The sequence below is a fragment of the Antedon bifida genome, chromosome 2, assembly GCF_963402885.1.
Source record: "Antedon bifida chromosome 2, ecAntBifi1.1, whole genome shotgun sequence".
Taxonomy (NCBI): domain Eukaryota; kingdom Metazoa; phylum Echinodermata; class Crinoidea; order Comatulida; family Antedonidae; genus Antedon; species Antedon bifida.
Genome location: NC_136227.1, coordinates 24,821,045 through 24,838,172, shown reverse-complemented (window position 1 = coordinate 24,838,172; position 17,128 = coordinate 24,821,045). Strand labels below are relative to the sequence as shown.

Genomic DNA, 17,128 nt, shown 5'->3' with positions numbered 1-17,128 from the left:
CCATATACATCAGGTGACTACTGATTAGAAACTGGCACCAAAGAAAGCAGGTGACTGCTGATTAGAAACTGGCACCAAAGAAAGCAGGTGACTACTGATTAGAAACTGGAACCATAGAAAGCAGATGATTTATACTGATTAGAAACTGGCACCATAGAAAGCAGGTGACTACTGATTAGAAACTGGCACCATAGAAAGCAGGTGACTACTGATTAGAAACTGGCACCATAGAAAGCAGATGATTTATACTGATTAGAAACTGGCACCATAGAAAGCAGGTGACTACTGATTAGAAACTGGCACCATAGAAAGCAGGTGACTACTGATTAGAAACTGGCACCATAGAAAGCAGGTGACTACTGATTAGAAACTGGCACCATAGAAAGCAGATGATTTATACTGATTAGAAACTGGTACTATAGAAAGCAGGTGACTAATACTGATTAGAAACTGGCACCAGAGCAAGTGAATAGTGACTGGTAAAACATTTCCACCAAAGAAAATAAATGACAGTAACATAGAAAAATACAATGATACAACAGCTAATGGTCTAAACATAATGTTAGAAAGAAACTACTATTGTAAAATAGCACGGCAATTCATTTTAATGAACCTAACAAATAGACTTCTTCTTATACATGTACTTCTAAATCATCTTATGATAAGATATCGATGAATACATTTTAATTTTAACGTTCCTGAATAAACTATTACTTATTGACAAGCAATGAGTAGTGTTTACCATGTTCTCTTTTAAATGGAAACTTAATGTATCGCATTACGCTTGTCTTCTACGATTACTGCATATGCTCTAATAATAATATCCTGAGAATCAATTATCGATTTTGCACAATTCTCAATATTTGAATAACCATAATCATAAAGTTGTTGAGAAGTAAAGAAAGAATTGCTTGAAGAGTTTTGCTAATGGAAGGACAATCTAGTGACGCGGCGCATTGCAGCTAATCATTGACATTGATGATCAGTTCTACATAGATTCAATTAATGCCATTTCATCTCTTTTCATTGCTAATCAGTAATTAATACCTCGAGGGAAAGAAACAAAATCCTGAAACGCTCCAGGTGTCTTAGCTCTTAATATTTTATGTGTAATGAATTTCTATTCACACTAAAAACTACTTCTGCATTAAAACATAATCTTTAGAAAGAAGTATACTTATGAATATCATTTCTCAAAAATGTCAATAGCTGCACTAGAAAATATGAATCGTTTTTAAGCCTTTTATAGGTAAGAAATATTTCCAGTACAACGTGAATAAAATATTACCTATATTTACCTACGTGAAGTAAAATCTCCAAAATGTATACGTGTTAACAAGAGGATAACAAGAACATTCCTGATTTTATTTTATATTATTCATGTTCTTTATCATGCGTATTTCATGATTATAACCTTTTATTTTTTATGTAACTATTTTTTTTGGCGGGAAGGAATTAGTTTGCATTAAAATAAAACAAATAATGCGTCAGTCTAAAGAACGCCCTCTGGCTCTTAGACATCACATGTCTTAACGAAATTAATCAGCGGAAGCCTGTGTCAACATGTTGATGTGAAAGATAGTTTTGCTTCTGGTAAGAATATTACTTTTAATTATTTTTATTTTGGAACGAGTGAAATAAAAAGAAAAGTTTAGGCCTAAATTGTCTATACGCACATGTTTCAAGGTTCAATGTAAGTCATTACTACTATGAACGGAAAGTACACTAGTACAAATATCTTTATTACTAATCAAAAGAAAATTTAAAAACTATCTGATATTTAAATACAATGTTACCAGTACCATAAGAATATCCGGTTATAGCATCGTGTGTATCACATGTGGAGCCTGTATTAGGAAGTTTAGGTACATAAAGAACACAAGTGATACTGTATTGCCGACTATTCTTATGATGGATACATTTAAATATACAGTACCGAAAATCGGGTATAATGATCTAATCTAGAATACTACATCAAAGGCACTTTGCTGCCAATGTTTTGTACTGAACTCTCTTTCCTTTATTGCTTTATATAATGGCAAACCATCCTCACGAGTTTTAATTCATGAATAATGATATAGTTAAGATGTATTATTGTAATCGTATATTAATGACGATGAATTACATATACAATTTAGCGCTCCACAAATGATGGCCATCGTTTTGGTGATTTGCATACTGTAGATGTAAGATGTGTCGTATGTCACAATTATAATTGATCAATTGCATATTGTTCAGCTAACATTTAGCCATTTGCGATTAAAACATGCTAAACCGCTAAATAAAGAAAAACATGTTGTATTAATAATATAATCAACATAAATTATTTTAGATGATAAATCTTCTGACGAAAGCTATCGATGTGTACATTGTACGGTATTGCTTGGTTCTTTCATTTTAACTGTCGAGAACTATTAGAGAAATAGATATAATTTTTTTAATCTTCTTGATTTTTATCAAGGTTAACACAATGTTTTTTAATATCCGTAAACACCAGTCAATTAATTAATAAGGAAAGAAATATAAATATTACTATGCACTAATGGACATGTGTAGCCTAGAACATGTTTTTTGAAATTAGACTATACAAAACTGATGCATGTACGAGTTTAATTAATTACTATAAACAGTGTTAAAAGGTATTCGTTCACAAGCTATTTTTTTTATTGTGCACATAATAACCAGTTTGACTCGACAGGGAGCGTTGTGAAAATTAAAGGTCGGCTCTAGGACCATCGAGTCAAGTTACACGTGAAACAAACTAAAGCCAAGATATTCCCCATTAAACAAATCATATACCTATTATTCGAGATTTAAAAATATATTTCAAACAACATTGTTATAATTAGAATTTCTCGAGCCAGTAGTATTGCTCTATGATTCATAGTCAACATATCTGTCCTGGTATCAGTTACTATACATATACCTGGCGACGAAGACAAAGACAAACAGCCAATATTTATTTATTTTTTATGTGTAATTTGTTAACCATGCATTCAATATTTGAATAAAAGTGCACAACATACATTTTTATAATTAGTGAGTAACACAACATGCAAAACAAAATGGATAATAATAATAATATAACACGTGTTTCGTCGAGTGGCCAAGAAGACAAGTCGTAAATAAGAATTGGATGAATAAATCAGTACTTACACATCGTAATACCGATTAATATTTAGTGTTGACAATAAACTGTAATTTATGTTATAGCTTCATATGTATATCCTACTGTATTTTATTTTTCTTTCATTAAACAATTTCTTCTTATTCATTTCGAATAACACAAGAAATCGTATCATACATTCAAAGGAAAAATGATACTTCTATTATTACTTCGAATGTTTATTCCTCTACTGCAAAACAAAGCCCCACGGTAATACTAGTGATAAAAAACGATCGCCCGAGTGTTATGGCGTTGAACCGATAATAACACAAGACGTCAACAAGTTTACGAGACAATTTCATATTTTACGGTTTATTAATATTCAATTCATTAGGATTCTGCAAGCAACTTTGTTAGTCCAACAACATAAGAACGTGCCTAATTATATAGCATGTGTTTCGTGGAGCAGTCAAAAAGACTAGTCGTAAAATAAGAATTGGATGAATAAATTATTAGGTCAACTTTTAAAGAAGGCATATTATACACGTATATGTGTTGAAGTCGAAACATTTACCACTCGGTTCTGTAAGCGAGTTATAAACGCGTGCTGCATACAAAGTCAAAGTGACCAATATCACAGCAATTCTTGTTCACGAGAAAATTGTTTTTTTTTTTTAAATTCTTAAGAGAAGAAACAAACACCAATTCATAGTTTCAAAAATGAAAAGACATAGATTAAGGTTTATGCCTATGCTAAATTCATGGAAAATTGCAGGTAAAAGAAGATAATATGAAATACACAATTAATGTAATAGGCCTATTTCTTTACTTTCCATAATTCCTCCAAGTGCTGACTAAATGAAAGAAAATTAAAGCCATTTCATAGTATAAAAAAGAAGAGTTAATACACAACGGATTTAATAAATGCAATAGGCTGCCTAATAAAGTGTATTGAAATTGAAATCATTATTATTTTACTGCAGTTTTATAGGCCTACAGAAGCGACTATTACAAATCTACCTGAATCTGAAACTGCAGCTATTTTTTAGTCTTGCTCTGTGAATATCAACATCAAAGAGAATCTACAGGCATAGGAACAGTAATATATAAGCTTTCAACTAGAATGCAACGTACATGTAAGTGATTTGACCAATCACTAGCGATGGATTATTCGAACTGCCGCTTGTGATTGGTCAATTTGCTTGCAATGCGTGCTAGTGGGAAACAAGGACCACTGGCCAGTTTTAGCGAATTTCTCCCAAACAGACTAAATGTTTACTTAAAAATAATTATTTAGTTCTTGACCCCGACTTAAAAGAAGATTTGCCTAATAATACTGAGTATAGATATTCTATTTACCAGGAAAGAATTTGATGGTAATGATCGCATTTAAAACACTGAAAAAAGAAATAAAAAGGTAAAATTTCTTACAAAAATATGCTAAAAAAACATTACAATGCGAAGATGCTGCGTTTAGAATCAAACTATCCTAATAGGTAATGCAGTGGTTAGCTAATTGAACTAACTACTTAATGTGTACTTCGTAGAGCTTTAAATTAGTCTGGAGAACACAACGTGTGGATTTTGAAATAAAACGCCTTGCTTATTAATTCTATGCAAGAACAACTTTCTATTATGATTGATAAGTGCTAACAAAGAGTAAATAATTACTATATGACTGATTATACATGGTATTTGTTGTGTCAGAGAACAGTCCATCGTTCATACAAAATATCACTTTCATTAGGGTACATTTTAATGCATTATATGGGTCAGACGACAGAGGTTTACCATTAAGCCTCTGGTCACGATTTGGCGAAAACCTCACGTATGGAAATGTACGTTATTGAGACAAAGGTAGTGTGGATCTGAATAACAATTTAGTAATAATTTAAATATAGGACTGTGTATATAAAAGTATTGAGTATACAGAGTGTGACGGCACAATTATCAGGTACTACAAAAAAAAAAATTGTTTGCTGCTTTTACGACGTTTGATAATTACTAGTAATGCAACAGTAGCAGCTCCCTAAAAGACCAGAATTGAACTAAAGGTGCATTTTTACATAAACGATTAAATAATGCTCTTCTAAATTTCAAATTTAAGTTAAACAGGTGTAAAAATAAAATCACTCAAATACCAAAATATTGATTAAACTTTGTATAATTGTATTCAACTTTAAAACATTATATTACTATTCAATTCAACTAAATTAGTGGATGGCATTTGCCAGTATCTGAACTTTTAGAATGTAGTAACTGATATCAACGAACATAAAGTTGTATCTAAATGTAAATATTCCAATTAATCCAATATTTTAATGACATAATAATATAAGGCCTTGGAAACTAATCATCTACGGAGAAACATTTATCATCGCCATTTCCTTTACTATGTAGAATCTCATATGCGTATTAAGGGCTATAATCGCACCTTTGTGTTGGTCACATTTAAGCAGTTAAGATTTTCATTTATTTCCCAACTAGACGTCACTGGGCCGGGTAGCATTATTTCTTTTCCTAGTAGGTTAAGGCAGAAACTATAGAGGGCCTGAATACATACATGAATATCCATGATGAGACGGCAAACACTGGAAATAATGTTCACGCGTAACCGAAAATGATCTCTCGTTGCGCTGCTAGGGTAGCTGCTGCAAAAACATTCACCGTCCGACCATGTAATCGCCGCACGTACGTAAAATATTAAACATTGAGTGTAAATGAAATGGATTAAGAATTTGACACTAAAATGACATACATGTTTCATGTTAGTCTAACATTGTACCTTCAGACATAACATTAACATGAATTATTCCCTATATATGTACACATGGGACAATCTTTTGGAACTGCTAATTCAAAAACAAAATAAATAAAATAAAAACGTTATAATATAATTATATGTTGCTTATGTTTCTGAAATATTTATTTTTTTGACATCCAACAATGTACATATTAAATGAATTAATTAAAACTCACACATAACCTTAGAATAAATTTTGATTATATGTTATATTAGGTTTAATTATATAGACTACATATCAACGGATTCTGCCAAAAAAGGAAAGACAATTAATTCAGCAACCCGACAACCTCAGGCTAGGCATATAGCTAGCGTACGATGGTCTTTACCAGCTAGGCCTACAAAACTAAGCCCAACCAAGCTAGACCTAGAAACGTCTACGAGAAAACATTCGACGCGAGCTACTTAGGTAGTGCATGGTTTACTGTTTTTAAAGTTATATGAATTATTTTTACAAAACGTCAAAAACTGCACGTCTAGTGTCTTTAACAACAACATCGAGAGAAAAAGAATACAGTAACTCCTATCTGCATTGCATCACAAACAGTGTGTTTTGCAGGTATGACGTCATGAGCTCAGGCATGCATCATGAATATTCATGATATATGCACGCCCTCTATAGTCTCTGCCTTAACCTAATAGGGTGGTCAATATGTTTTGCCGAATTATGTTCCATTATTGAAGAACTAAAAGTGTAATTTTAAATTAATGGAATCTTTAGCTTTGTAGGTTAATATGTGAGCAAAATAACACTGATAATGGCATTTCGGTAATACCGGTAATATTGATATACTTCAAATTAAATCCAAAGCCAAATATCGAATCTTTCTCCGTGCAATTTCTTGCTGCAATTGTGAGTTGTTTGACATGCAGGTGTTATGAGAATGGTTTATTTTTTACATCATGTGAATTAATTGCTATGATATTTTGTTAATCGATATTTGGCCCAAGCATTATTCTACGAATAAATTGTTTCCAAATTAGTAAATGTTTGATCTATATCTATTCATGTGTTCTTCTTTCTTTCTTCTTCAGGAAGAGGCACTACAGGCATGGCCGTGTTTAAGACTGTTGTTTTACTATTTACGTATTGTGTTTCTCTAAGTGAATGTACTACTATTGGCAGAGGCCCAGAGGATGCGGAATACAATGAAGGGAATAGCTTAGCTTACATCTTTTGTCTTTTAGAAGATTATAACGAAATTGATGACATATTTTGGGAGAAAGATGGAGTAAGAATCGAAAATTCACAAAAATATGTATACGATGTGGGTTCAAAAATTTTTGGCATTTCTATTAAAGAAATAGAGCGGTCTGATCGGGGTGAGTATAACTGTGCTGTTTTTGTTAAAAAAACTGAAGAAACTGAGAGATCTGACACAGCTGTTCTGACCATTAACGAAGTTCCATCTGAGCGTTATCCAAGGATTGAAACAATGGAACCTTACAAGGCTGGTGATTCGGCAGTCATATCGTGTATTTCTGAATATACTAATCCTAGACCCGAACTTGCGCTCTATCGTTCTGGAAATAACAAGCCGCTACTTACCACCACTTACATAGATGAAGAAATTGATATAATAAAAATTACTTATCAATTCACGCCAACAATAGATGACAATAATTCAAAATTCTTTTGTAAACTAACTATTCCAGGACTTGAATTTGCACGATACGGTAATAACGTTACGATAGATGTTCAGTTTGCACCTGTATTATCTATTAAACACGAGGAGGTTATTGAAAGTGGAAAAATAGCGATTCTTATATGTGAAACAACTGAGTCAAATCCAGAAGCAAGGGATTATGAATGGAGTCACAAGGATGGCCAACTTTTTACTGATAATTTTAGCGCTAATGGGAAAATTATGCGCATTACAAATCCCACGCAGTATTTAAATGGTACCGTTTTAGTTTGTTCTGCAAGGAACTCAATAGGAATTGCAATAACAGAAGTTACACTATACGTGGAAAAAGGAGGTATATCTGGTTCAGATCGTCCGTCAACAATTGCTGGTTCAGCCGAACAAAACGGACAAAAAAGCATGGATATTTTGTTAAAGACTGTTATAATTGCTGGAATAATCACAATAAGTGTTATAACATTGTTAGTGTTACCGTTATGTTTACATCACGTGTGTATCAACCGTCATGCGATTGACTCTTTGGGCAGAAAAATATCACAGCCTCAAATATATTTTGAAGCTAACGACCGTGTGCTTCCGACCCCACCGGAAAATATGGAAAACTACACGTGGAAAAGATCTTTAGCTGTGCAGGTTCCAGATGATTTGGAAATAGATATCGAACTTGTTTATCAAGAAATATCAGACAAATGTCGAAGCAGTCGCAACACACTTGCAAAAAATACGTCCACTTATAGTTAGTATAATTGCATAAGATGGGTAATTTTGTTTAGTGTCTTTTTTATTACTCCTAATACTGTAAAAATAACAGATTGGGATTTAAATCAATGTAGGCTAAGTAAGTGTTACCGTAATTCGAGGCATCCATCGATTCTGATACGCACAAAAACAAACATAGAACCAATAGATTAACATACATAATTATTTATAAGAATTCTTAAGTTATGAATAATCGTTATTATATTTCAAATGTCATCACGTGATATGCAGTGTTTTAATAATGTTGTTTTGACACACGTATAACACATTAGATTATTGTAATGTTTGCAGAAATTAGATGTTCATAGTACTGGCTCAAAGTTCAACATGGCTGGGAGAAATCAATGTATGTTTTGCCAAACGATATCTGAAAAAAAAATTACTATTTTTTCTTTCATACTGTTTTCCATTCAATGAATGTAACATATTGGTGTTATAAACACGTATTGTCTTGCAGTGAATCTACACAAAACTTTCTGCTTTCTCCTTGAAACAGATGGTAAATGCTAGGCTATGACAAAAATACGAAACTCAACATTTGGTCCCGTAGAAGAGCATCTACTGACAACACTGCATAATGTGTTTTGGCCTATATCGCTTGGCACGAAAATCTAAAAAATGTTTACATTATGTCGTCATCAGAACTGTACTGTTAAATATAATAAACTAAATAACTTTATAAATAATAATAAACTTAATACATTTTATTTTTGTTTAACAATTCACACATAACGGAGCATCACGAAATTAAAATGTCAGGATGCTGCTCCATATATGAACAAGTCATAGATACACAGGATGATTTATAATATACACCGGTCAATTACAATTATTGTATATTCGTATAATTGCATTTTGCACGAAAAAAAACAGTTGATCTTGATATTGTGGAATATAGTTCAATTGCTACTGTTAACATTGGTAGGTAGTTTTGACATCATATTCCTTGGAAGCCAAGGTTGGTAGATATAATTGAATAATAATGATATTTATGTTGGCAAGAAACTTGCAGACTTCAATATTAACTGTTACTAACAGTGTTAGTAGGGATCCAAATAATACCTATTTTCGTTATTTCTATGGAAAAACTAACAACAACAAAAACGAATGTACGTATGCGCAGTTAAAAAACAGAAATCTCGGGTTTCTATCAATAAACAGTTACAGTGTGTATATTCCCATCTGGCACAGGCAGATCCAAGCGGACTCACGTCTTGGAAAAGTAAGTTCAAGCCGTTGATTTCAAGTCGTTTATAACCCGTATTTTCAAAACCATGTTTTGCTCGAAATTGGGTATGATTTGTAGTTTGATAGCTTGAAATTAATATAATATGTTTACTGAAGTCCTAGCTAATGTAAATTGTCAATGTTTTTAACACTTACTATAATTTCTTATCTAAACACGTCTCCAGCATCAACAGCAAAAATATTGTCGATATAAATATTCTGTTTGTGTATAATTTGTATATAGTTTGAACAAATTGATATGGTAATTTATTATTAAAGAAAGGGAATAACTTTGGCATTTTATTCTTTTGTTTGATTCATTACTCAGTTTGCTCGCTTCTTCGTAAAAATGTTGTGACTTCCAAAACACATGAAAATGATGATTAAATAAATCAGACTTTGAAATAGGTTATTAACTATAAAACACAAAACAGTGGTAGAAACCAGTACGTCTTTAAGATAACCAACAGTGTTTAAATTGAAGAAAATCACCGTTTTCCGATATTAGTGACGGACATTATCTAAAGCACATAAGTACAAATTATTAAGATCTCGGCTAAATATCTTATAAAAAGGTATAGGCCTACTTCTAACTTTGAACCGCTTGAAAGAATACCATGCTGTCTTGATGGACATATCTTGTCATTCTTTAAATAAACATCCATGTAGTTTGCCTTTTCACTAAAATTATGCCTATATTTATTTTGAGAAAACACAAAAGCAATGAAACTGTGATCTTGTGATGACCAGTCCATTTTAACTAAGAAAACGATTTAGACAAAACCTTAATTTGTAAAACTACAAACAGAAAATGTTATTTTTAAAATGTCAGTAAAAACACTTTTTAATTGCTTGAACGAATATAAAGGTTAAAAACTTCAGTTATTGTAACCATCATGATTATGATATAATACTATATAATATAATTTGAAATAAACAAAACGTTTATTTTAATGAGTGCAAACAGTACAGTTATTATTAATAAATAATTTGGCTGGAAACAGATTTCAACGCTATAGATTGATGTTAAGCAACGTAAGTATTTTGACCAATCACACAAAAGAGATCAACAGAACTTTCGTCTGTGATTGGTCAACTTACATGTTTTGCGAGTACTTTATTTTTTAGGAACGTCTTAGACGTAACATATCTTTAGACTAGAAACCCAAATATTCAGAGTGATGGCAGTTCGTGTGTTTTTTTTTTCAAATGCGAATAAAAGTACACGTCAGTAATACACTTTCAGTGTTCCAAAAGTGGTCTTTAAGAATTTTTTAAAATGTATTTAAAAACATATTATGATGTTAATATAAACCACCATCTAATCCGCGGATTACACTGATACCCTCAATGTCTCAATAGCACTCTGGTCTATCAAAACATAATTATGAAAAATAATTCTCTTCAAGAGGTTTAATATAGCATGATCTTAAATCAATATGAATAAATATGAAATGAACCGACTTTTAGGTTCAAGTACATGACTTAATTTTGTCTTTAGTTGCATCGTAACTAATTGAACTCAGCTGTCCTTCTAAAATATTATCCACTTTAATTTTTGACTATTTCATTTAATAAAATCTATTAAAATGTAATTTGACAAAAAGTCGGAATTTATGTATCTTAGTTCGAATCAGTATTGCATCAAATAATTAAGACTATTCAAAATAGGCCTACTATTTGAATGTTTATGAGAGTGAGCACATTGTTATGGGATTGGAATAGTGGGTGGTACGACCTTTTAAATAACAAAGTCAAGTTGAATCTCCAGTGCATATTTAAATTCATGAAAGTTTCACGAAATGCAAAAACAATCATTGTTAGTTATCAGGGTTGTTTCGAACGCGCGGTAGTCACTAGCATCGCGGTGAACAACATCTTAAGGTGTATTGCTGACGGATAAGGAACCACTTACTCACCATTATGGGATGGACTGATTAAAATAATGCACGATACGTGATACGTACCGTAATCAACCAAGTGGAAAGAATACAGGTGTCATAAAACACTACATACGAGGATTATTGTCTGTAGGGAGTAGGGGGGGGGGGGGGGAGTTGCTACCCTGGTGTATTAGTCCACACAAACACAGCCACTGTCACACACAGCCACTGTGCAATTGGGACTGGACCGTTTTTAGAGGTGTTTATCACCTGTTGGTCCAGATCCTTCACTAACAGTGTTAGTGAGAAGTTGATTAAATAAAAATAATAAAATAAAAATAAATAAAAAAATGTGGTACCTGTACATTGTGGATGAGCTTACACGCTTTAATATTATTGTGTATTTATTAAATTCATCAGTATCGCTTAAATGTATTTTCAGTAATCTGGTACAGAACAATTTATTGAACAGCAAATTGTAATTAATTTAGTTATTTTAAATCCCACTATAAGGTCAATCATCAATTTCACATGGCTAACACTTGATTACAAGAAAGTACACAGAAAACATTTCCTTGTATAGTAATATACAGTAGTAACATTGAATCAATAGAAATACATGCATAGACAAACGTCAGCCGATTATCGTAGTCAAACAACTATAAACAGTGGTTCTGTTTCATGTCAAGCGATGGTAAACAGACTCATCTATATCACACATGTGGCCTGCTTCCATTCCAATATCTAATGGTAACTAAGCCTAACCTAAAATCTCTAAATAATACTTTACACTATATTATAAAACACACGACATCGACAATATTTCGATACGAACATACACTAAAGCAGCCAACAAACAACTTGCTTGAAAAATAGCGATTACATAATATGCTTTTAAAGTCATGTTATTATAAGGAGGCAGGTGTAGTCCTGTGTTAGTCCTCAAACAAGAAACTCATGCAGATACTGTCACTATGAGAATCGGATAGAAACAGTGATAGGACATATTTATGGAAATAGCCAGTGGTACACAAACGAGGGTGACCGTTTAAAATAGATACTATTTTAATTGCATCTAGGCTAATTTAATACATTTTAATCGTTGTGTTCCAGATCTGTTATATAGTATATAGGCCTACTAAACTTTTCCAGACTGCGGATGCGATGTATTTTCTTGTGTCTATAGCACGGGAAACAACTCACCACCCTCGGTAATACGTAACACATTTAATGACACAAAAATAATTATTCTATTAAATAGTATAGTATGTGATTATAAGTAGATTATTTTAATTTGTTATACAAGATGCGCAATTACCGGTGCGTCAGTCATTACAATGTAAGTCATCAATAGACAGCACCTGTTTCTAAAACGCTTGGATTAAAGTATAATTCACAGTGAGAATAAAATAATGAAGATCAATCCAATTCTATTAATTATTAGATCACCCAATGCCTCTTTCACCCTTTCTTTTATTTCAATAAATATTTATAAACATTATAAACGAAAATTATCGAGTGTATTGCAAGATGAAGCGAGGTTACATAAGATGACACAAAAGCCAAAGAATATAACTCTGGTAGTTATATCTGGTTCAGTTTGATTTTTCGAATATGAATTCATGAACTACAATTGCTCAAAAGGGAGAATTAGTAAAATATAATCTGAAATGACAATTGATGCAATAAGCGATGTTACAGATGTCATACACAACATATACACGGAAAGTACTGTTTAGCGCGACTGGATACGGAACATTTATTTTTACTGGAAACATTGACCAAGACAAGTGACGAAAAGACAACGGTTGTAATGTGTACAAAGTAATGATAGAGACCAGGGACTGTCATGTTTCTACAGCTAATCACCGGACCCGAAGACGACCGACCGATACGTTAACTTTCATATAAAACAAGGCCAACAGCCATTAAGTCGCGTGCTACAATGCATAGTGATACCGGACCGACAGACAGACCGACAGACAGACCGACAGACAGACCGACAGACCGACAGACAGACAGACCGACCGACCGACATAGTGAACTATAGAGTCGCGTCCACGCGACTAAAAAGGATAACATTTAAAGACACTATAGACCTGCGTTTATTAAACCTAATTTAAGGTCACATAATACATTTTATGTAAACATAAATACTATATGGACTAATACTATACTAATTTAATACATTTCTTTACACTAACTTTAGCGTCTAATATAACAACATTTACAATTATACAACTTGAAATACACATCTGTATTTGTTGTTTTTAAAATACGATTACATTTTCCGCCATTATTAATTATATAATGAAACGATATTTGCACGTACGGTGCATTATTCTGCTTCAATATTCATCACGTGTAAGGCCTACTTCCGAAGAAGCAGACAATACAGTATGATTGCATTACGTATGGTATGATTGTAAAATGTTATAATTCATATTTCGATATGTGGCAGATAGATCAGTAAATATTGTTGCAATTGGCATTACTATCTTAGACAATTTCTGAATGACATTTACTTATCCATAAAATAATGGAAATATAATTTCAAATCTAATGATGTTATTGTTGATTTGACATTTCGATAACAAACATTTTTTAATTTTCTTATCTTAATTATTGTACATGTTATGTTTTCGCCCCCGTATGTTCGTTGTTATCAGCTTGGTTCAATTTTGAAAGGTTGGGGTCAAATGTCAATTCAATATCACAATCTACAAACAACTATTTCTTTATGTTTAACGCTTACAGGCCACAATTTGTATTCGAATTTAACCTACTTGATCAAAATTCTCGGTAATCTTTCATAGAGGTAGTTCAATTTTGAAGAAGCGGGATCAAAGGTCAACGTGACAACCAATAAAGCTATTTAAATCAAATTAATTTTCGGAATTTGCATTGGAGTAGGCCTTTTTATATAGGCTGAATTATTTGTTTTAGATGTCTTGAGTGGTGGGTTATGACACTTTCTGACGAATTGATTTGTATTATGTTTAATGGCAATATACAAAATTCAATTGAAAAATTAATGATAATGTTTTAATGTTATTAACATTATAATTCTGACAATGTTTTGATAATATTCATTGTATTGATGAAGATAGACACATTTTATCTGTTCACCATCCCTGTAGATTATGTGTAAGAACATAGCATTATATTTTAATACTAAAGATCCGCTGTCAAATGTAAGCTTGTCTGTATTGATCAAGTTGACGATTACCGGACTTTGTGTGAACTCGTTGTTTCTTTCCAACAAGCTCTCTTTTTAACATCTTTCGTGACATGGAACAGAAATTTGTCTTGCTTTTGTCGTCTGTTGTCTTATAATTGTTGATTACGTGGTGGTAAATGTACGTGCTTTACTACAAAACTGTGCTTGAACGTGAACAGCAAATGTGCTATAGATTAGATTTAATTAAACATGAATTAACAGTTTATTATAAAAAAAATACTTGACACTACAGGCGTATTTAAACAGCATTAAGATATTTTCTATTTTAATTTAGTATTACGTACAACTCTCAAATAAATCTATAAATGTATTATTATGCCTGGCATATTCTTTACTAATTTAGCTGATCCCTGCTTGCTACGCGTAGTATTCTTTTGAAATACAGAACGACTGATACCGTATGGAATTATGTGTAGTTGATTGGTTATAATATTGCAAAAAGAATGATCAACAAAAAGAAAGCATGTTAAAGAAGAAAATTAGTGAATTAATAATGACAGGGGAAATAATTTAGGTCTAAATATAGATTGCACCGAATGGAAAGTGTTGACTGTGGACCATACATTTTGTTGTCAAGTTGAGGCAGGGGCGCCGCAAACCATAGCTATACAACGGCACAGGTTCAAGGCACTCTTCAACTATTATTCTGATCGTAGCTCGGAGGACTTAAAACTGGAGGTCCAGTGTACAGTGGGACTCGTGTACACTTTAAAAAACCCAGTACATCTTATGGAAGAGTAGGGGGTTACCCCGGTGTACTGGTCCATTCAGCCCCTGTGTTGTTGATAAACGAACGGCGCCGTTTAGTGGAAACACTCGACACGAAGGAATCCTTAGGGGAGTAGAAAGTTGCGGTGTGTGTCATCCACACCACCTGTGCGCAATTCAGCCCAGTAGGCTGCAAGTAGCAGGTTATTCCCCCATTTAGATTGAAATGTAACTGTGATAAAGGAATATAGCAGTTGATAAACAATATAAAGACCTGAACATTCAACATTTTACTAGAAATAAAACAGACATAAAAATCGATATATTTAATAAAATGTGTTGCAAATATATATCAATAGACTATGCATATTGATTTTCTGGAAAATTGATACAGTATATCAATTACGCCACAAAAGCATCTCGAGTTATATTTGTCTTTAATATGGACAGAATATTAATTAGCACGCCCTCTACATCTTGCAAAATGTTTTTTTAAAGCATCTAAATGTTTTACTGTTATAGTGGTAAAATATACAGCAGAACGAATGCAATTTGTATATTTTACATTTTTTTAGATATACAGACATTTGGTGAAATAAGTGTAAGATGTTTTCATTAATACGTTTTACAAAAACATTCCTATGTATTCTGTATTGATTATCGAACACTTTAAGATGATAACTTTTAGTTGCAGGTGGCTACAATTTCCAGATAATGTTATAAATACTCAACAAGACGAAAAGCATACCGATTTGCACCTGCTTTTTAAAGTCTATTTTCGGCAGTAATACAATAGAATACAACGATGTTAATAAAGATCGAATTATCAACAAGCCTGGCCTACATTATTTTTTAATTATATGACCAAACATCGGTTTAACCAATTATGTTATATTTTAAAAAGATATAATATCTTTTTAAACTGTATTATAGTACATGTCATAAACACACTTTAATTTTGTATACCGGTATGTTTGTTATGGAATGGAATAATGATAAAAGTGGGCTACACCCACGAAAGAGAGAAAAAATAAAACGCTACAAAATAGGAAAAACTTTTTTATTAAAAATATATATTTTTTATTAGCATTATTTTATGGCCATATGCCTAAAAGCTTTTTGTGTATCTTTGTATTATTCAGAAATGTTAACAAGTAAGATAACCTATCTAAATAATACCTTCAATATTATCTTCATAATAGCAATGTTATTACGTTAAAAGGATTATGCAATACTAATTATAGCATTGTTTAAATGGTTTAAAGAATACTTCTGTACAAATACAATGATAATAAAAGTACAACAGTAATAAAGTACAGTTTGTTGATTTTAATATGCAACAATGCTTTCTAAGTAATAAAAAATGAATATAATTGTATTTCAAGTTTGAATCAATAAGGAATTGGAGCAAAGTTTTATCGTTTGCAACTAACGCTAATGCTAAGTCATAATTAAACATGACTAAAACTAAAACTACAATTACGTTCGTGTCCAAGGCTGGTAATATTTACGATCAGTAAACATTTTTACAATCATACTTAAACAGAGACAAAGAAAAGTTAGACAAAGTATTGATATTGTGATAAAACAAATATCGACTGTGTATTGAGTGTAATTGCCGACACGAGTAACTGGTTAAAAGCAGTTATTTGAATTAAGAAAAAAAAATGTATTATTGCATGGTCTCTAAGCCTAATCTCGAAAATATAATATTATTCCTATTTAGGATTATTTACAAGGTAAATTATCAACCCA

At 32.1% G+C, this 17,128-nt stretch overlaps 1 protein-coding gene across 1 annotated transcript; it reads left to right on the top strand.

Moving 5' to 3' along the window:
- The first annotated feature begins 1,547 nt into the window (after positions 1 to 1,547).
- Positions 1,548 to 9,838, top strand: LOC144858768 (cell adhesion molecule 3-like). Its single transcript, XM_078714876.1, has 2 exons — positions 1,548 to 1,593; positions 6,945 to 9,838. Exon 2 carries the CDS (start codon positions 6,962 to 6,964, stop codon positions 8,294 to 8,296), a length of 1,335 nt encoding a protein of 444 aa, XP_078571002.1. The 5' UTR covers positions 1,548 to 1,593; positions 6,945 to 6,961; the 3' UTR covers positions 8,297 to 9,838.
- Positions 9,839 to 17,128: the final 7,290 nt, after the last annotated feature.

What these genes read in the sequence shown, in the direction of transcription:
- LOC144858768 (XM_078714876.1), top strand. Translation starts at nt 6,962, where the DNA reads ATGGCCGTGTTTAAGACTGTTGTTTTACTATTTACGTATTGTGTTTCT.